The sequence below is a fragment of the Phoca vitulina genome, unplaced genomic scaffold, assembly GCF_004348235.1.
Source record: "Phoca vitulina isolate PV1807 unplaced genomic scaffold, GSC_HSeal_1.0 scaffold83, whole genome shotgun sequence".
Taxonomy (NCBI): Eukaryota; Metazoa; Chordata; class Mammalia; order Carnivora; family Phocidae; genus Phoca; species Phoca vitulina.
In genome coordinates this window covers 2,504,756-2,526,292 of record NW_022589786.1, presented here as the reverse complement: position 1 = coordinate 2,526,292, position 21,537 = coordinate 2,504,756, and the positions used below count along the sequence as shown (strand labels likewise).

The window sequence follows — 21,537 nt, the reverse complement described above, 5'->3', positions numbered from 1 at the left end:
TCTACCTTGTCACCTTGCCTCTAGGTCCGTTTGCACCATGGCCACCAAAGTGAACATTCCACGACCCCAATCAGATTCCCCATAAAAATATGTGATGGCCCCCCTCTGCCCTCAGTGTAGAGTCCAAGTTCCTTATTATGGTGTGTGGGGTGCCTTCTTCACTGACCCCCTTCCTCAGCGCAGACAAGCAGCTCAGGGGACCCTGGGAAGAGTCAGAGAACCCACAGATCAGGCGTTCAGACCCGGGTTCTTGAACTGACTCTGTTGCTCTGTGCATCTCAGTTCTTTGGTTGGGTCGTCAATGTTCAATTTCCTACTTGCTTCTCTCCTTGCCTCTGCCTGGCCCCCCAGATTGCAAGCAGTGTGAGGCTGGGTGCCGTGTCTTACTCCCCACTAGCTCCTACAGCCTAGTGCAGTGCCTGGCACCCGGTGAGCGGACCTAAGTACTGTGGAGTGAGTCCGTGAGTAATTGCTCAAGGGCTCCTGAGGCTTCTTCTAATGCATGTGTCCTGGAGGGAGCCGTTTATCCTCTGGGAGTGTTTGCTTGCTCACTTATTTGCAGGGAGAAATGAGATTGCAGCGAGGTGTTCTGCAAGCACTATGTCTCTGCGTCCCAGCCTTCCTGCATGCTGCTGGGGGCAGGCAGCCCAGCCCACTGGGCTTCTCCCCAGCTCAGGGCCCCTCTCCCAAGCTCCTTTGTGCAGAGTGAGTTGCAGAGTCCCCTGCTCTAGTGGCTGCCCAGGGCTGGTGGCCCGATGAAAACTTCTCTTGTTCCACTCGGCACAATGTCGCCATTATGGCCCCTACCCAGGGAAATGACACACGTCTGCTGGTCCACCCCGGGCCCCGGAAAGCAGATAGAGATCTGGGTGGTGGCTGCTGGGAGAAAGAGAAAGAGTTTCATGGCTGAAAACCCCTCCTTTGGTTGAACCTTCGGGTTTCTGTTCCAGGGCACGGGGCTCCTACCCGTACCCAGGCCACCGGGCTCGGCTTCAGTGGTGAACGGAGCCCAGTGCGCTGGTTGTGTCTGGAGGAAAAGAGCTTTTGTTTTTATGCCCAAAGGCTGCAGGGGCTACCTACCTCTCTTCTGAAAGGCTGCGTACTGTGCCCCATCTTCACCTCCGTGCTGCAGGATGAGACCAGGCTGCAGCAGTCCAAAGGGAATTTCGGAATCCTGGAACCACAAAAACTTGAGAGCGGAGAGGAGCTGGAGAGGTTAGCCGGGATGGTCTCTCCACTGGTCAGGTAAGGAAACTACAGCCCAAAGCGCACAGGGCTAAGAGGCAGGGCCGGGAGTGGTGTCCACGACTCCAGACTTGACGTCGCCGGAGCCACACTCCTGCCCCCATGACTCATTCTCTTGTCGGACACACTGGGGGAAGAGCAAGATCAAAGGCATGATCTTCAACCTCTCTGAGCCCTCGATGACTCATCTAAAAATCATCTAAAAATCGGGGGCTAACAACAGCCCCCTGACACGGGGCTTGTGAGGCTTCAATGCGACTGTGTATGTAGCGTGCTTGGGTGCCTGGCCCGGCACAGGGGAAGCGTTCTCCAAATTTAGCTCGCGCTCTCTTCAGGGAGGTAGTTGTTGTATGGTGGCCAAATTCATGGGCTTCGGGGTGAGACATCCCTGAGTTCAGGTTCAGGCTCTGCTATGTATAGCTGTGAAGCCTTAAACGAATTACTTATCGAGAGCTCAATGTCCTCATCTGTAACAGGAGGGTAAAAGAAGTACCTAGAGGATTAAATGAGATATGTCAGGTGCTCAATCCAGTGCCTGACGCATTGTCAGAGTGTGAGTTATTATCGCAATCAATATGGGTTTCCTCTGCAGAGGTGGTGAGATGCTGGTGGAAATGTTAAGGGATACTGAGATCGCAGCCACACACCCAGGCTGCCCCCTGCAGGCGGGTTTATGTAAATCAAACCTTTGGAAATGTGATAGATTCTGCCAGATTCTTTGCCTTCCCTGCAAGAACACCTCATATTCTTAAATAGGAGGCTGACAGAGCTTCCAGCTACTGTTACCCACAGGGTCTGTCAAGGGGTGGAATTTTGTGTGTATCTTTTAAAAAAGCTAACTAGTGCTGCTATTTTGTCAGAAGGACAAATTGCGCAGGACCATTTCTCCTGGTCCAGGGGGGTAAGACCCTGTCTGTGAGTTAGACAGACAATACATTCTTTATCCACAAGAAGGCATAGGAGACTTCACTTGATACTCCCCTGTTAAGGTTAATTTTCTCTAGGAGCAGGCATATTGGTCACGGCTCCTTTGGTGGCAAGTGACAGAATCAAAACTCAAACCAGCTTAAACCAAAAAAGGAATTCATTCGCTCAGAGGTGACTGGGGAGCTGAAGGGAATGAGGCTGGCAAACAGAGCAGTCACCGCTCTGTCTCCATCTCCTGACTCTGCCTTCCTGTGCTTAGTCTTCATCTTCAGGTGGTCCCTTCCAGCCTGTGGGGAAGAAGTTCCGGCCGCTGAAGGCCTGCTGGTATTTGCCGCTGAAGGCCTGCCGGTCTCTGTAGGTGGAGAGTCCCGGGGAGGGGGTGGGGGGGGGGGGTGGAGAAAGTCATTCCTCTTTTCCTGCAGTTCCAGTACTGGCCAGAGGCGGCACTGGTAGTCTGGGTAAACCACCAGATCGAGGCATGCGGGAGATGCTGACCGGTCAAAGGCACACAGGACACCTTCCCTGCAGCCAGGTACTGAGCCTGAAGTACATCATTCCGTCCCTACCACCCTGTGAAGTAAGTGCTGCCATTCCTATTTTGCAAGCTAATTTCACATGGTATATTAGTGTGCTAGGGCTGTCCAGACAAAATCCCACGGACTGGGGCGGGGGAGGGGATGGGGGCTTAAACAATGGAAATTTATTTTCTCACAGCCCTGGAGGCTGGAAGTCCAAGCTCAAGGTGCCAACAGAGTTGGTGTCCTTGGAGGCCACCCTCCTGCTGCGTCTTCACATGGGCTTTCCTCTGTCACTTGGTGTCTCTGTGTGTCCCAGTCTCCTCTTCTTATAGGGGTACCAGGCTAATTGGAGTAGGGCCCACCCGAATGGGGAATGCACATCTCCTCCCCTCCCACTTCCGTCAGACAGAGCAATGCTTCCCATAGTGTGGAATTCAGACTACTGGTGGAAATGTGGATGGATTTAGATGTTACCCAGACCACCATATTTGAAGAGTTACCAATTTATTTGAATTTGTATTAAAAGCGTATCACTGGTCCTTATGAATCCATACTTTCCCTGATGTTGCTTTAAAATAGAAATGTCATGGGGAGCCTGGGTGGCTCAGTCGTTAAGCGTCTGCCTTCGGCTCAGGTCGTGATCCCAGGGTCCTGGGATCAAGCCCCACGTCAGGGTCCCTGCTCAGCGGGAAGCCTGCTTCTCCCTCTCCCACTCCCCCTGCTTGTGTTCCCTCTCTCGCTGTGTCTCTCTGTGTCAAATAAATAAATAAAATCTTAAAAAAAAAAAAGAAATGTCAGGTATGAGTCAATTGAGAGAAAAATACCATGTAAATAGCATCATGTAAATAAGGAATCTGATGAAAATTGAGAAGGTTGTGTTTGAGTGACTGAAATTTGGGAAACACTTCTGGTCATGGGCATAGAAGTCACCTTACTTTTGACTCGATTCATCTGCACACTTGGCCCCAATTTGCCCCGAGGACTAACCGTGTGAGAGTGTGTGTGAGTGTGAGTGTGTGTGTGTGTGGGACTGCAGGCCTTTGGTTTCTCCCGCCTATGCTCCTGTACCAGTCATTTTGGACCAGGCCGGGTGAAAAGGCAAGGGGATCCTGGGTGGTAATGAGAGGCTGGCCCTCGTCTTCATAGCTTCGGGATTTTATTTATTGAGAGTCTCCCTCCAGGGCTCTTGAGTGGCTTGACTGCAGCTCATGGCTGTGTATATAAGTAGGTGTTTATCATTGCGTAGGCAAGATTTTTGAGCGCCTTGAAGTCTGATGTGAAATGAAACATTTAAAACTTAATTCCACATGGGGTATTAACAGAGTTGGCATAGTTCTGTGGAGTTAATTACTATGAATTTTAGCAGTGCTTTCCCCTCCTTGAATTTCAAGCCCTCCTTCTCCATGTTTGGCTCTTCGGCAGCCAGCTGCGGCTGCCGACACCTTCCACAGCTTGTCCCCCGTTTCTGCTCCAGGGGCCTGGTGAGGGTGACGGGCCCCAGTGCAGGCGAGCTGGCAGCTTGTCCTGCTCTGCTCAGCTGCTCCGTGGGCCTGTTTCTGCGGCTGCAAAATGCGGCCATTGTATTGACTTTAAGCTCTCACATTCTGTGATTTCTGTGCTCCCGCCCCCTTATGTTCTGCTTTATTAACGTAAGGTTGCCCCCCAGTGTTCAAAAAGGTCATGTGCATGGAGAAAAGTTTCCCTTCTCCAACTTCGGCAAAGCTGGCACCAATGTGGTGGCGTTTGTCCGTAAAAGGAAGATGGTTTAGAGCAGAACTTCCCTAACCTCACTATGTGTGTGAATCACCCGGCAGTCTTCTTAAAATACAGATGTGGATTGAGTCGGCCAGGGGTGCGGCATGGGATGCGGCATATCTCATAAGCTCCCAAGGTGACTCCAGTGCTGCTGGTTGGGGACCACACTCCAAGGAACAAGGCCCAGAGCGATTTTCCCTGCTTCTAGTAGGTTAGCAACCACAGTGCAATCCAGACAATGTCCACAAAGCCTGAATGAATGAGAGGCATTCAGTCTCCCTGCATGTTCTGGACCCTGCCTGCCTTTCTCCTTCTCCTTCTTTTTAGAGTAGGCTCCATGCCCAGTGTGGAGCCCAATGCAGGGCTTGCACTCATGACCCTGAGATCAAGATCAAGACCTGAGCTGAGATCAAGAGTTGGATGCTTAACCATCTGAGCCACCCAGGCACCCCCCACCCCTTCTAATCTCATTCTCCCCTTCACTCACTCTTCTCTGTCTTCACTGGAACATTCAGTTCCCCAAATACACCGAGCTCTCACCAACCATGGTGCCTTTGCACATGCTGTCTCTGTGCTTAGAGAGCTCCCACCCCTACTTTTCCTTTGTGTACTTCATTTTCATCCTTCAGTGAGTATGTGAAGTGAGCTCCTTTCTGCTCCTCTCTCTGGTACTCCATTTGTTGTCTGTGCAGCAGTTATCTTTGTGTGTCATCTCTTTTCCTGTTACTTACAGTCTGTTCCCTCCTCTAGACCAGAGCTACATGAGAGCTCACACTGCCTTACTCACTGTTGAATCTTCAGTGCTCCTGCCTCCCCCCAGATGCTCAGTAAGTATTTCCTGGGTGTGTGTGTGTAGGCAGGGAGCAAGGGAGCATTCTTTAGTGTCCTTTTGCACATTTGAGCCACCTGTCTGGAGGGGCCATGGTGGGGATAATTCTTAGAAGAATCATCTGATGAGAGGTCAGGAAAGGAGATACTTTTAAGCCATATTTCATCTTTAGAGATGTCAGAAGTGAGATAAGTGTTTATCTTAGGATACAAATAGGAAATACAGTAGAAATAGAGTAAGTCTAACATTTCTTAGAGTTATGTCAAATTCGTTTATGAAACGTTGGATTAAACAAAGGTACTACAGGGCTTTGTGGGATTTTGGTAATGTACACTGTGGGTCTCTAAGGGGAGGGACAGTGACTGTGGCAGGGACACTGTGATTCACTTATCCAGAGGCCCTTCCTTGTCTGCCTGTCTCTTTTCTTTCCCAGCACAGCACTTGCCACCCACTATCGAGGCTCAAAATGCCAAATACTCAACTTCCCAGCCTTCTGTGCAGCAAGGGCATGAACCTATTCCCTAGTTCTGCCAGTGGGACCTGAGAAGTCTACTGAGGACTTCTGGGATAGTTTTCTGATCAAAAGAGACACATAAAGGGAAATTTCTTTCCTGTTTTTTGATGTGGTGGTGTGAAGACACGATGCCTGGAGCCACAGCAGCCTTTTGTAAACATGAGGGGTCACATCTCGGGACAAAAGCCACTGTACTGAGGATGGTGGAGTGGAGAGATGTAGAGAACCTGGGCCCCTGATGGCATCATCGAAGTGTTGAACTGATTAGCCCCGCACTCGGATTTCCAGTTGTGCAGGACAATATGGACTCTTATTGTTTAAGTCACTTTTAAGAAGGCACTCCTTACTTGCAGCTGAAAGCATCCTGACGGCTAAGAGGGGCTAACCTGGTCTCTCTAAGCCCAAACAGGCTGGAATTGGCTTCTGGCTCCATCACAGTAATTATAAGTCCTCTTGAAAGCTGTTTTCTCATCTGTGAGTTATAAATAATTATTCTTATTTCCTCCCTCTTGGGTTGTTACAGAGGCTGACATGACATGATGGGTGTAAAGTCTTCAGTGTAGACCTCGGTACACTGTCAGTACTTAATAATGAACTATTGTTATTATTGTTAGTTTTTGGATCACGGAACCATAGTTGTTGGAATATCCTCCACCATCTTGCAGAACCCCATTCTGCAGGACACAATCTGGGTGATGCTTACCTTGTCAAATTTTCTTAATTTACAGAAGGAGAAACCGAGGCCAAGAGAGAGCTGCTCTCTAGACTCTTTTATTTTGGAAAATGTGCACAGTTCAGCCTCTTCCCATATCACGCATTTCCACTCACACCAGAAACAACAGAAGGACACGGGTCTGGGTTGAAATTATGTGCTTTTATGGGAAACAAAAATACCCAACAACAATAACAAAAGCCCTTCATCTTGCCAAGTTCTCAACCAGTGAAAATGAGGCAGTTTTGATGATTGCGTCTGGCTGGGGACATTTCTAAGGGGTCAGGACAGTTGAAAGACACTGGCCAAAAAGAGAGTTGCAGAGAGGGTTGATGTTTTAAATGAGAGTATATTAGACCTCCTTCTGGCCCCTCATCCTATCACCCTTTCAAGTTACAGTCTCCTTTCAGTTTACAAAGATCCTTCCTGAACTTTGCTCAAATGCAATCTCTTCCAGAAAGTGTTCCTTGGTCTGCACCAACTTGCATCTGCTTTCTCAGTAATTTCACAAACACGTTCTCATGCCATCTCCCATCACTTCCTGCCTTGCATCCATCATGTGTGAGTCCATACCTGACGACACCCAGGGTTAGCAGGCATGCCCCCCAGCCCAGATCCTGTGTTGATCATCTCAGTGTCCCCATCTCCCTCCCCCATTCAGTGCTCAGGATACAGCAGGTGCTCAACATCAGCAGGTGCTTAGTGAGGGTTTGCTGGATTGGAATCTGTTCTCTATTTGCCACGTCACATCACCAGCCTCTTGAGAGTCCTAATGGTTATTTCCATATTTCCACTTCTTCATCTTCCCTCTATGACCTTAAAATGATCTACATCAAGGCATCTCCAAGAAGGAACAGACCCCACCAAACATCACCAACTGGGGGTCAAAGGTTTGGGGAAGGGAGGAGAGAAGTTAACATCAAGCTTTCATCCCTGTTCAAGAAGGCAAGAGGGCAGGAAAGCAGCCACCGGGGAAAACCAGGGTGATCATGAGCAGTGTTGGCCACTGCTTCATTTCGGAATTCCATAAGCAGCCATTCTTCCAAAGGTTTCCCCTATGAAACACGGCCAACTTTGAAGTGGGAGCTGATGACTGGTGGGGGACTGGTTCAGTTGCCCTTCTAGCCCAGGGACCAGCGGGCATAGACCAGGAAGCTTTCTTTGGGAAGTGGCCTGTATTATGTTTAGAGGGGTGTTAGAGGTTGTCTGTCCAGTTGTTCTGTTGGAGCTATGATGGGAACGTTAGCCCTGTGGTGTGTTGAGTTGTCAGGCACGTAGATCGTAGTAAGGCTGAAGAATACGGGCTGTAATAATGGGCCTCTCCTCCAAAGTGGGGCGGAAGGGTCAGGAGGTGCTGGGAGCAGTGAGGGCGAGCGGAGGGTTGCAAGAGGTCCTGCAGCTCCAGTGCTAACAGGTGCCCTGCTCTGGCCCCTGCTGCCAGCTCCCATGCCTTCCCTTGTCTCCATGTCGGGGCCAGGCAAAGGGGCCAGTTGGAAGTGGTGGGGGGAAGGGAAGTGCCTTGTCTCCTCCTACCATGAGACTTGGACAAGGGAGAGGTTAGGATCCAGGGCAGGAAGAGGAGGACTGAGGAGCTTCAGAGAGGCCAAGGCCCTAGCCACTTCTGTATGCTGCTGTACTGAGTAGATCCGAGGCCCCCACGGCGAAGTGTATCACCCCCCCAGAGAGCACTGAACTCCTAACTGCGGGAGATGAGAAGATTCTTCACGGGCTCTCAAAGGTGCTCAGTGACTTTGGGAGATCGCTGTGGATCCTCCCGTGTGAGGGCCCCTCTGGGGCCAGTAAGGTGTGAAAACTGCATGGTCAGCGTCCACCCTGGAGACTGGGGAAAGAGCCGAGAAGCAGAGAGAAGAGACACTTCTTCAGGCACCTCCTTTAGGAAAGAGAGTTGGACTGTGGGGGACTCAGGTTAGGACAGATGTTTCAGTATAAAAAGGATCCCCAGTAAAAGGATGGGAGTCTCCTCAAATCCCTTCCCAAACCCCAGAGCACTTAGAAAAGATAAAGTAAGGAGCATAAAAATATCTCGATGACGTGGGCTTGCCTGACAGTACAGAAAAGCAAGTCTCATGGCAGGCAGTGTGTCCTGTTACACAAGAGAGGATTATACCGAGCTTCAGGATAGAGATTTTACATATATCTTTATATAAATGCATATATATTTATAGAGCCCCTGCCTAGAACAGCCGGGCCTGCTTCTTCAGTTCGTTCCTCTTCCAGAGGGCCAGCCGGTCAAACTCGGAGATGGTCATGCCGAAGACCTGGTAGAACTCCTCCTGGGACAGGTGGCGCTGAAAAGAGGTGGGAGGGGACAGAGAGGGAACAGCCTGAGGATGACAGGTGGAGGCTGGGGGCAGGTGCGGGCAGAAGCGGACCCTGTGTGTTTCCTCTGGGTGTGCCGTGCCCGGCACAGCGTCTGACCCGCACAGGTGTGGGAGGAGAAGCTGTGGAATGCAAGACTGTGTGCGTGAATGTTTCCTGGAAGGGGCCTCCGTAGCTGGTCTGCAGAGGCCACCCCTGCCCAAGACTCAGGTGGGGCTTCTGCTTCACCCAAGTGCCTCGCTGTGCAACATGGCTGACCTCACCTGTCTGCATCCTGCTCCTTGCGTTCTGTGCCCCGGAGTGTGTATGAATTAATACGATTCTTCCTAACTTTGGGAGTAAAAGGGGGGCATAGCCAAGATTTTAGGGTGTACTTCCTCTTATTAGTGTTTTTACAAACGAGCTGGAAGGCTATTCCTCAGGCCAGTCAATGAAAAAAACTGCTGTTCATATCTCTCCACCCACTGAAATGTCATTTTGTTTTTTTCTTCCATGAAAACAAATATGCCATATAATGAAACATGGTTCTGCATTCCTTGACAGGTTTTCTCCCTCCTTTCTGCCTGCCCTCCCTCTGGCCCTTCCAAACAGCCTTGAAAGTTGATACATTGTCAAAAGCTTTCAGAGTTAGAAAGATATGGCGCCTGAAATGTGGCAAAATGTTAACAATTTGCGCATTTAGGTGAATGATAGAAGGATGTTCATTTTACTCTTCTTGCAACTTCTCTGGAGGTCTGAAATTTTTCAAAATAAAAATTTAAATTATGTTTGAAAGGAGATTTTTGGGTATATATCCTCCCTGAAAACCTCCTGGAATCACTGAGATGACCTGTTGGTAGCAATCATGTTAGCCCATTGAATATTGAAGGAGATTCACTGAGAATTATGTATACAGCCACATGGTGATTAGCCCATTCTCTGGCCTACATGAACTAGTATTTTGGCCACATTTCCAGATCTTGAAGCAAAGGTAACTTTGATACTTTTGATAGATATCATTGGTTGCTGGTGGCTTTGAGCTGGTTTTCCAATACCAGGAATTCCTTGCATTGCATTTCTGTCATGCCCATGGCTATATATATGGTCGCCCCCATTTTCTCACTTAATCCTTCCAACCCCTCTGAAAACCAGACATTCTTTCTTTCTAATTAAAAGATGACAAAATCAGAAGTCAAAGAGTTAAAATGACTAACTTGACCAAGAGGGAGGGAGGGAGGGGAGCTGGGTAAGTAGCAGAGTTGAGACCAAAGGCCAGGCCTTCTGCTTGCAAACACAGGGCACTCTTGCTGCCCCCTTGGCCAATCCCATTAAACATTCATAAATAAGTCTTTCTATTATGAAAAATTTCAAAAGTACTCAAAGGGGAGAAAATAGCACAATGTACACCCAGGCCCATTACCTAGCTTCAGTGGTTATCAAGAGTTTGTCACATTTGCTTCACCTATTGTGTTTTACTGAAGTATTTTAAAGCACACTTTTAGACATCGAATTGATTCCTGCCTCTTTACTGCACCATCATCTGCCACAGAGATAGCAAAACACACTGGATATTTTCTTAGGTAACCATGAGGGCATGAGCAGACCTAAAAACAATTGACAGTTCTTCCTCCCAATTGCCTAACACCTGCCCATAATAAAATTCCGCTAATTGTCTCAAAAATATCTTTTTACAGTTTGGCTGTTTGAATAAGGCTTCAAACAGCATCCACATATCACATTTGGTTGTTGGACCCTTTCAGTCTCTCCAGGCCAGACGGTGCCTTCTTTTGTCCATGCTGTCTACTTATCGGTATTTGTCTCACTGGCACTCAAGCGAGGGCTGAGAAATGCTGTGGACATGGGGGAGTTCTCTTCTCAGCTCTCCACGGTAAAGACTGAGGGGGACTGTCAGTTAGTCTCATCTGTTCTTTTTTTGTTGCAGGGTGACGGTTACTATTGATTCTCTAGCCCGTTTTCTCTGCTGTGCCCAAAAATCTTTTTCATGAGTTTCGACGCCAAGGAATGGCTGACTCAACTTGAGTCCAGGGTCCACTGTAGAACACACTGGAGGAGACTGAGGCTCCCGGCTCTCCCTCTGTGAAGGACCAGCTGGAGCCTCCTCTCTCTTGCGAGTTCTCAGAGCCCCTAATGCCGGCGTTTTCCCTATGACGCTCTCCACAGACTTGAAAGCATAAAGGTGAAGTGCACGGGCTTTAGACCCAGGCAGACATAGGTGTGTGACCTTGGACAAGTTACTTCACTCCACTGAGCCTCGATTTCCTCTTCTGGAAAGTGGGAGCATGCTAGCACCTCACTGGATACAGTGAGGGTGAATGTGATAGTGCAGGTCATGGACAGCGGCCCGCACGTGGGAAGCACTCAGCTGCTGGTCGCTCTCACTCCTGCAACGATCTCTTCATGTGTCTGTCACATGGGGGAGTCTGGTCCTTGTTGCCTTTGATTCCATTTCCTCCTCATCCTCTTCCCTGTGCTCATGTGACGCAGCCACACTCACCACTTGCTGTCCTCACCTGGGTTAGGGCCTTCGCCGTGGCTCTTCCCTCTGCCTGGGATGCTCTTCCTCCTCATATAAGCATGGCTAACTCCCTCTCCTATTTTGAGTCTTTGTTCGCATGTCAGGTACTCAGTGAGATCTGCTCTGACTACCTGGTTTAACACTGCCGATTACCTCTCCCTCTAACCCCCAATTCTCTGCTCTCCTTTTACTTCTTCCCTCAGCCCTATTCGTTTCCCATGTTCTAGATCATTTATTTATTACTTGTGTCATTTGGGGTCTGTCTCCTCAAGTGAGAATGCCAGCTCCAAGAGCGCAGGAGTCCCCGTTTTGTTCACTGATATAGTGCAAGCACCTAGAACAGGACCTAGTCTATATAATAGACTTCCAATAAATATCTTTTGGGTGAATGACAATCTACACTCTGAGCTCCTTGAGGAGCTCTTCAGTCCCCTCCTTGAACTGGTGCAGGGGGTTGGGCAATGTTTGTAGCCCTGCGGTCTCGGCTCAGGCTCCATGGTAGACATCCCTGGGAGCCTCTGAAAAATACCAGTGCCTGAGCTCCTTCCCCAGACTGAGATTTAATTGGTCTAGGCTGGGGTGCAGTATCAGTATTTTTAAGAAGCTTCTGATTCTTAGGGCAGGTTACACTTCCCTAGTGGGAGCTTCTGGGTGTCCTGGAGGATATAAAAGGGCAATTGGTCCTCCAGGATGAACCAGGTTTCCATCCCTTCATGCCGGTTCCACTGAGCTGCCCTGGGAGCTGTCCCCTTCAGCACCGGCAGCTACTCGCTGCTAGACCGTAACGGAGGCCCTTGTTATAAATGTGGGGATAATCACCAGCTTGCTAGGCTGCTAGCCCAGCCTGCTAGAGCTGGAGGGACTCACAGAGCTTCCTGGCTTGCTCACATTCCCCTCCCTCTGCCCCAACCCTTTATTCTGGGCAAATTCCCAGCAGCCAGGTGAACGGTGGTTGATATGCTCATCCCAAGAGGTGCTGAGCCTCCTCTCTTAGAAACCTGCATTCGATTCGACAAACATTTTCCAATACTTCCCCTGGTTCAGGCCTCATGGTAGAGGACTGACCATTTCTGTCAGACAGAGGAAATGGATAGCTGGGTGCTCTGATACAAAGGAAGGGGGAGAGGTGCTTGATCTACAGTCTGGACACAGGGCTGGGAGAGGCTGGAGGAGGGGTGAGGGACACATCCTGGGAAGGTCTGGGGGGGCCCTGGGACACAGGCATCACTCCAGGGAGGCCCTAAGGCGTGAGGAGGCTGGCAAGATGGGAAGGGCATTCTAAGAGAGGGAGAGGCAGGGAGAAGCACTGTAGAAAGGGCAGAGTGTGCTCCAGGATCGGGGGCCCAGGGACTGGAACTCCAGGCCAAGTGGAGTGGACTGCTGGAAAGCCCTGCCTCTGCTTTACTGATGCTGTCCCGCTCATCATGATGCTCTCTTTCCCCTCTCCACCCATCCAAACCTGCTCCTTTGAAGTCTGTGCACCCAGGACAGCGCCAGACTCCGTGCCAAGGCCTCTGTGGGTAGTGCCTCTTTCACTTCCGTTGGCACCTTGAAGGAAACACAATTGCCCCACTCCACAGAGGAAAAAACTAAGGTTTGGAGAGGTTGTTCCTTGGCCAAGATGGCTGTCTAGGGACGGCAGGACCAGGGCTGGACCTGGAGTCTGATGTGAGACCACCTTATGCTTTTACCTTCTACACAGTGCTGACTCCCCCGTGCTCCCCACGAGGAGCACCAGTTTTCTGTACCATCCCGCAGAAAACCGGTGCTGTGTTTCTTCTTATCAACCAGACTGCAGGCCCCTGCTGGCAGGGACCAAATCTAGCTCTTGTCTTAAGTCTACAAAAGCATCAGGTGGGGACACGCCGTAGCTGTGCACCAGAGACGCTAACTGAATTGAGAAGGCAGCACAGCAATGTTTAGTCTTAGGCTAAAGAAACCAGGTTGGCGTCTCCGCTTTTTCCACAAGGATGTGACCTTAAAGCTCTTCATTCTACCTGCCCTCCCGAGCTGGGTTACATCAGGCAACTTCTGGAACCTCTTCAAACCCAAAAGCTTCTGCTCAGTTTTCTAGACTCACCTCTAAACGTGTCCGGTCCACATCCTTGGGCAGCCGATTTCTTCCTCTTGTGGTCACCAGCAGCAGCTCATAAGGGTAGATCTGAGGAGAGAGGATGGGGTGGGGGTGAGGCACCAGGCTGGCTGAAGGTGGTGGGCTTGTCCCTCCAGCCACATTTTGTGTCTGGGCACCTCCTCTCCCCAGACAGGGCCAGAGATGAAAGTCTGGAGGAAGGGCTGCGTCTATTCTCCTTGGGGGTGCCTGGAGGCCTCAAAGTACCTTCTCCCCAAAGGCAAAACCCGAGTCCCCTAATACTGCTAGGAATGAGCTTGGTGGCATTTGACATTAATGTGGCATAAGGCCTCCTAATTGTAAATGTCTAATGTCTGGTGATTGGCAAGCCTCCAGAAAGTCTCTGAGTCCCACAGGGAATTGTCTGATTTTAGTGGGCACGAGACATAGGGCAGAATTCAGGGAAAGGAGGCCAAGGAAGGACTGGAAATGCTGGTCTGAAGAGGACCCTTGATGTTATTTATTTGATGGTCCATTTCCTGTGTAGATAGTGCTGTCATCTTCCTGCTGGGTCCCAATGTAGCAGCATCCGGGGTCTCAGAGACCCCCAGAGTCTCTGTGTCTCCTTTACCTTGTACTCTGTGGAGAGACAAGAGAGACACACAAAATGGAAATACATTGGTTTTCGCTTTGCACCACTACACTAGCCTCTGTCTTAGAGACTCTGTCCTTGTCGAATTCACCCCGAATCAAGGCTGGTACAGCACAATGGATGGCTGGAGATAGGGGTTGGGCTGACCCAGAGATAGGGTTTTAGACAAAGAATGACTTTTGTGATAATTAGAATAGTAATAAGAAGAATCTGAGATTGTGAAGCACTTGGGCAAGATCCTCCATCCTCCAGAGGAATACCCCAGTGGTTTTTTTTTTTTTTTTTATGTTATGTTAATCACCAGGCTTGTCCTCCTGCCTGAGCCAGCTTGTACGAGCTGGTGGAGGCAAGCAGGAGAGCATCACTGGCAGAGAGCATGAAGCTCATGGAACGTGTGCTGGGAACAATGTGCATTTGGCTCTGAGTGTTTCCCTCCACCCAGGGCTGGCAGGCAACTCTAGCTCAGCAGTACGACCCTGCAATGGCTCTGGGAACCCAGATGGGACAGATGGCCTGGAGATCACCCAAGGCCAGGGACTTGAGAGGGTGAGGGAAGAGGGGGGAAAAAGGGAGGGAATGGGAAGTGAAAGGGAGTGTGGGAACTCGGGGTTTGGACAGAGCCCAGCGTGGGGCCAGAATCTGTAGTGATCGCTGGTGGAAGGTCAAGCCACAGTTATGAGCAGTGCATCCAAAGCTGCTGCGAGTCCCAGGGGAGGCTGGTACTCACCTCGCATGCCCCAGTTGACGGCGTTCATGCTGTCATAGTGGAAGAGGTCTGCGCTGGGTGTCTGCAGGGGAGACAGAACCAGGGCTGGCCTGAGCAAGCTCACTGCTGCCTCCCTGAAGCATTCCCCCACCTCCCAAAAATGGCCCGGGGTGGATGGGACATGGCCCTTCTCAGAGAGCCTCGGTCTCAAGTCAGGGTGACCTAACTCACGGCCACGTCCCTGGTGCCTGGCGGTGGCACGCGGTAGGCACTCGATAAATACTCATTTCTTGGTGAACTACATTTCATTCTTTCTTTTGCTGCTCTAATACCACTTGTCCTATGAAATCTACCCTGGCAGTTCTATTTAAAATTGCAAGGGGCTCCTGGGTGGCTCAGTTGGTTGAGCGGCTGCCTTCGGCTCAGGTCCTGATTCTGGAGCCCCGGGATAGAGCCACACGGCAAGCTCCCTGCTCAGCAGGGAGTCTGCTTCTCCCTCTCCCTCTGCCCCCCTCCTTGCTCGTGCTCTCTCTTTCTCATTCCAATAAATAAATAAATAAAATCTTTAAAAAAAAATAAATAAAATTGCATGTTGCCCCCTCCCCAAACTGCTAATCCCCCTTATCCTGCTCCACGTTTTCTTTTTTTTTTTTTTTTCCCTAGCACGTCATTACCTTCTACATTCTCTATAGTGTGACTTGCATACTATTTACTACTTGCTTTCTGTTTCTCTCTACAAGAATAGAAGCTCCAAGGGGCAGGGGTCACTGATGTATTCCAAGTACCCGGCGTATATGAAAGCTTTCAATAAATATCTGTTGCATGAGCAAAAGTCATGTCTAGGCTCTGAGAGTGTGGAGCTAATGCTGGAATTGCTAACATCTTGGGGGCGACGCTCCCAGCACAGCCTCTCTTACCCTGTGCAGCCCGTTCCTTCGGTAGGCAGGCAGGGAGGCGGATTTGGAGATGAGGGGATCTGAAAAGAAACAGCCAAACAATTCCCAGGAGCCCCAAGCCAGGGGTCCCTGTCCCAGATGCCGTCTGGCTGCACATGGCCAATACTGTTCCCCGACCCCGTGGGAAGTGGGAAGGGGCAGAGGCCACCAGCTCCTCCCCCTGCACTATAGACACGCAACTGACCATCTCAGGGATGCCTCGCCCGGGCAGAACTCCAGGCCCGCCCGAAGCCCATGTGCGCAGTCTTGTGGCCTCACCCTGCACACATCTATGCTCCTGTGATGAACCCCTGTGTCCTGGCCACAGCTGGCTCTGGACAAAGGCCCTGGGCTTTGGATTTGAGCTCAGAGCCCAGACAGGCAGGCTCCCAGGCAGGTGGAAGAGACACATGTTCTTTCTCTCTGGGATCTATTGGGTATGGCAACCCTGGTTCCAGGACCAAAGATGGAAGTCTATGTCTGACAAACACAATGGGGTGGGCCATTTGAGATCAGGACTGTGCTGGGACATCTCAGCTACAGGGGACCTGCAACCAGCTCGGCTCTGGCTCTCCCAGGACACGACAGGCTGAAGGTAGGGCAGGCAGAACCTACCGCTGTCAGCCAGGTAGTGGGACCGAGGGGCTGCAAGAGAGAAAAGCCAGAGATCAGTGTTCATGGGGACAGATGGACATGGTGGAAAGTTCATGGGGACAGACAGACATGGCTCCCACTCCTGGGCTACCCTAGCTGGTGGAGAGGAGGAGCCTCCTTCGCTACCTCCTTTCTCACCGGTCAGTTTCCAGTTGCTGCACCTGCACGGCATCCTCTCTCCCCTGCCCAGCACCTGGTGCAAAGCAGGTGCTCTGTGATGTGCTGCACAGATGCCATCGAACAGAACCGGACTTCGAGCAGCACCGGTGCACTGCCCAGAGCCCAGAGCCAGGGGCTGAAAACTGCGCCCCTGGGTGGTCAAACAGGGAAACAGGCTCATCAATTTAGCCTGGCTCTGCCATTCATAGATACCTAACTTCTATATGTTACTCAATCGTGATTTGGTCTTCTCATAGTAAAATGGAGAGGGAGAGTGTCTCCTTTATAGGGTTATTGTGAAGAATAAATGACATATGATACCATAAGGTATTAGCACAGTGTCTGACAACACAAAAAACCCTCAATAAAACTGGCTTGATCATCTTTACCATCACCATCTTCAGTCCCACCTAAAGTCAAGGTGCAGTATGGGAAAGACGGAACAGCTTATGGCCTTGGAGTCCCCCTGACTTGGGCCTGATCCTGGCTCTTTCATTTACCAGCTTATTGACCTTGGGCAAGTAGTAAGCTCAGGTCTCTCATCTATAAAGTGGGTGATAATAATCCCTCTATATTGCCAGTCTTTGTGAGGACCAAAAGTGATAATGTATTTACAAATGCCTGGCACAGAGGATTATCCATCAAGTATTGAGTTGAGATAGGATTTCCTGGCAGGACTGACTCCCACAGGGGTAAGGAAGGGAGGGAAGCATGTGTTTGTCCAGAAACAGGGAGAAGTTTACAATGAGAGGATCTCTGGGCAGAGTGTTTGCACCAAGCTTCTGCTTGTTTACCTCCTATGATGAGGGGCTCACTACCTCCAGAGCCAGTCCTTCATATCTTCGAGCCATTCAGGCTATTAGAAGACATTTTTCTTTACACTGAGCCTGACTAGAAGTCACAGCTTTCAGATACCCCAAAGAAACAAGTGCCTGCTCATGGCAGAATATGGTCTTACTTAGTGCCCCATACGGCACCTTGCCAAGTCCGTGTTCTAGACCCAGGCAAGGCCACAGGAGTTCAGATTCTTTGAGGGAATTGAGAGGAAGTGCCCCCAGCCCGGCAGACTTCCAGGGTGGTGCTTACAGCCATTGAGGGACATCTCATAGCCAGCTGTGTGCAGGGCCTCCCGGCTGCTGGTGGAGCTCCGGGGTGGGGTCCAGGGATCCGCGTAGGAGCTGGACCGGGCCTTCATCTCCTCCTTCAGAATCAGGCGGCCGATTCCGCTCTGGAGCTGGGCGTGGGGGAGGAGCAAGATGAAGTGGGAAGGAAGCAGAGAACAGGAAACAGACCAGGCTTGGGACAAAGGCCGGGTGGCCAGATTCCGGGGAACCTCTGTCATTTTCGCCTTTCCAGCATCCCTCCCTCCCCGCAGCCTCACAGCTTCCTTTGGGACTTCGTCTCTCTTCACAAGTGGTCCTGTGCTCTGGGGAGTGGGAGGTGGGGCTGGTGGAGGGCACCAAAAGCCGGCCCGGCCCACAGCAGGTGGGTGGAAGGCTCCAGCCGGGCCAGGGAGGGCCTTCCTTGGGACTCTGGCTGTTGTTGCTGGCACCCATCTTTTTAAAAACACGTTTTATTGAGGTGAAATTCACATCAGATACAATTAACCACTTTAAAGTAAACGCTTCAGTGGCATTTAGTACAACCACCGCTTCTGTCTAGTTCCAAACAGTTTTTAACCCCTCCCCCAAAAGACTCTGGACCCAGGAAGCAGTCATTCCCTCTCTCCCTCCCCTGCCAGGCCCTGGTATTCACCAGCCTGTGTCTGGCTCTGTGGAGTTACCTATTCTGCGCATCTCGTATAAATGGAATCATCCAATATGTGGGCTTTTGTGTCTGGCTTCTTTCCCTCAACATAATGTCTTCAAGGTTCGTCCACATGGTGGCCCGTATTAGTCCTTCATTCCTTTTTATGTCTGGGTAACATTCCACTGCATGCATGCACCACATTTTGCTTCTCCACTTGTGAGCGGATGGACATCTGGGTGATTTTCCCTTTTGGTTCTTGTGAGTAGTGCTGCTATGAAGATCATGGACGTGTGCTTGTTTGAGTCCTGGTTTTCAATTCTTCTGGGTAAATATTTCCCCAGGAGTGCAATTGCCGGGTCATAGGGTAAATCTGTGTTTAACTTTCTGAGGAACTTGCAAACTGTTCTCCCTGGTGGCCACACCATTTTCCACTCCCACCAGCAGTGCATGAAAGCTGCTGGCACCCACGTGCCACCACGGGAGAACCTGCACGAGCATGAGGCCAACGCAGCGGCGAGCCAGCACAGGAGAAGAGAGAGACAACTTTCCTGTGGCAGTTTGCTGAGCAGCTGGATCTAGCCATACCTGAAACTCCTCCTACCATTGGACTTTTTGGTTATGCAAAGCTACAGGTTTCTTTTTTCTACCATAAGTGGGTTTGAATTTGGTTTCTGTCACTAGCAAATGATCAAACCCTCAGTAACACACTGTCTAGGCATATCATCCAGGGTGGAGCCTGCTCACCTTATGCATGCTGCGGTCAAAATCGTCCTCCTCTCCTCCAGATGAGAACCTTCTGGCTCGGGGCACTGCCAAAAGACAGCTAGCATCAGCTCCCGCGTGTGCTCTCCACTCAGCCGGCCCCCGGCAGAGGACACAGAGGGACGCAGAGCCTCACAGGCGGGGGTTTCCTCTCGGCCCCAGCACTTTGTAGCCGAGTGGCCCTGAGCGAGTGTACTTTGGTGAACCGCCCCTCCACCAGGGGCCTCCTGTATGGAAAGGCCCAGCAGCCCTTCCCTTTCTTGGGCATGAGGAGCAGGGGAAACTGACTGCCCAAACACGGCTAATGAGCCTCGATGTTGGGACTTTTGCTATTGCTGGTGGGAGAGAGAAGTCCTCTTTCTGTCCAGGGTAGGATATTAAGCCTAGATGGGCTGGAGCTCATCTTGCCATGACCGGGGCAGGGCCATGCTGAGTACGGAGCCACCCCAGGGACAGGACACGCTCTGATGACGGCGGGCATTCACCTCTGCATCCAGCTGTGCCTCAAAAACTTTCACTCTCGTGACCCAGAAAATCCCTGTTTTGGCTTAAGCCAATTGGAGTTCTTTTTTTTTTTTTTTTGGTTTGTTCTTTTGTGATTCAAACGGTGTAGGATACCTCTTTCCACCACCACGTCTCCACCCCAAACACACGTATCTCTCAGAGATCTCTGTCTATCTCGGGGTGTAGTTGTGCTTGTTTGTCTTAGCTCCTTTTCCAAATGCAGAATTTTTGGAGGGCAAGGAAGGGACCATCGCAGAGCTCCTGTGAAGCTTTGCTCAGAATGGACACTCAATTAGTAAAGGCTGTGTGCTGACTCAAAAAGGAGCTTGATGAAAATGCATCCCCGTGCTTAAAAGAAACAGCTTGAGATGCCTGACTGGGTGGGATGGCGCCCCGAGGACCATGAAGACCCCATCAGGGTGCCTACGAGAGTCTTCCATCTCGCACAAACTGCCTTTTCTATCTTCCAAGCCGCTTTCCACCCCACAGCCAAAATGGTCTCTTAAACCCACACAGCTGATCCTGTCACCTTCAGTGGCTTCCTACGGTTTAGGATAGAGAGCCAAATCCTTGCTTCAGTGCACAAGGCCTCGTGGGATCTGGCCCCTCACCCCCCACCTGCTTCCCTTCCTCTCTGGCTCCCGGTTAAGCTGACAGCCTTTCTTTTCCTCCAGGGGAACCTGCCCTCCCACCCCGGGTCTTTGCAGATGTGATTCTATATTCTGCTGGCTTACCTCTGCCCCACTCTTCCTGTGGCAGCGGAGTCTCTGCTTTGAGAAGGTTCTGTCACATTCCAGGCTGGACAGCATGCCCCTGTCATCATCTCCCACCTCCTGTGTCACCTCCTTCCTGCACATCACCTCCCCCTCCAGCTGCAGTCTAGGTCTCCTCCACGAGGGTAAGGACCTGCTCTATTTTGCTTCCCGGTCACTCACTAGAGCCCAAGGCTGGCCCTCAGTACATGTTTGTTGAATGAATAAATGAACGACTGTGTGAAGGAGGGGGCAGCCGTCCTAACCGTGTGTCCCCGGCGCAGGTGACAGGGCTCTGGTCCAGGCTCCTCTGTGGGGTGCATTACCTTTGGGGGACCCATGGTAGGTCCAGAACTCGGACTCTGCAGCATAGTAGGGGTCCGGTGAGTAGGCTGGACTGTACTTGGAGGCCTGGCTGATGTCTTCACTTGTTTTGCTCTTGGTTGCTGTTGACAGATCACCTGCAAAGGACCCAAGGAGAGAGCTTCAGGGAAGCAGAGTGTCCTAGAAGAGTGTGCTGTATACTTTTTACCTGCCTCGGCCAGGCTCCAGCCCAGGGGAGTGAGGACACTTTGAGGCCAGGGTCTGGGACTTGGAGCATCAGAGCTGGAATAGCCCTGAGGCCAAGCCCCTCATGTTACAGCTGGGAATCTGGATGCCAGAGAGGGGAAGGGGCTTGCTGAAGACCACATGGCAAGTAGACCAGACTTGGACCAGACCCCAGCTCAGGGCTTCTGCTACCATATCTCATGGACCCCCAGGTCTGCTCCCAAGTGAACACTAAGGCCATGGCTCCTCCAAGTAAGATTAGACAGGTCCCAGGTGATCCCATGCCCTGACCTTCCTTAGCCTCTAAAAGCCTGTCTCGTTTGGGATTTGAGCCATACCTAGGGTGGAAATTGCCAAAGCGAGCCATGCGGCCTATCAACTTTCTCCTCGCACTGAAATGCCAAACCTTGCTTCGGGAGACGATATGGCCCAAAGAAAGGAGCACCGGACAGGGAACCAGCAATGCTGGGTTCTGGCCCCGGCTCTGCCACTTAGCTGTAACACTGGGCACATCCTGTCCCTCTCTGCCTCAGTTTCCTTATCAGTAAGTGTCCGAACTGGTCTGCTGGGTCAGGTGCCACCCGGCTTCAAGCTTCCATGACATGGACCATCAGACCTACTGCAGACACAAAACCTTCTGGGGCAGTGACCTTAGCACAGCTGAAGCCTGGCAAGAGGCTGACTGGGGC

General features: G+C 51.0%; 1 protein-coding gene and 1 long non-coding RNA gene across 7 annotated transcripts in view; one reads left to right on the top strand and one right to left on the bottom strand.

The window, feature by feature from the left end:
- The first annotated feature begins 2,603 nt into the window (after nt 1-2,603).
- Nucleotides 2,604-6,411, top strand: LOC116626084. The gene is made up of 3 exons (XR_004298167.1): nt 2,604-2,749; nt 5,196-5,272; nt 5,708-6,411. It is a non-coding gene; the product is annotated as an uncharacterized LOC116626084 (long non-coding RNA).
- A 136-nt stretch (nt 6,412-6,547) lies between these two features.
- Nucleotides 6,548-21,537, bottom strand: part of ABLIM3 (actin binding LIM protein family member 3) — a 109,150-nt gene continuing 94,160 nt past the window's right edge. For all 6 annotated transcript variants that reach the window (XM_032395217.1, XM_032395220.1, XM_032395219.1 and 3 more), the window contains 9 exons: nt 20,626-20,760; nt 19,026-19,090; nt 17,619-17,766; nt 16,335-16,364; nt 15,702-15,760; nt 14,806-14,866; nt 14,058-14,065; nt 13,436-13,516; nt 6,548-8,809 (listed from right to left, as the gene is read on the bottom strand). In XM_032395217.1, coding sequence (XP_032251108.1) covers nt 8,696-8,809; nt 13,436-13,516; nt 14,058-14,065; nt 14,806-14,866; nt 15,702-15,760; nt 16,335-16,364; nt 17,619-17,766; nt 19,026-19,090; nt 20,626-20,760 — 701 coding nt within the window. In that variant the 3' untranslated portion in view covers nt 6,548-8,695. The remainder of the gene's footprint in view (nt 8,810-13,435; nt 13,517-14,057; nt 14,066-14,805; nt 14,867-15,701; nt 15,761-16,334; nt 16,365-17,618; nt 17,767-19,025; nt 19,091-20,625; nt 20,761-21,537) is intronic.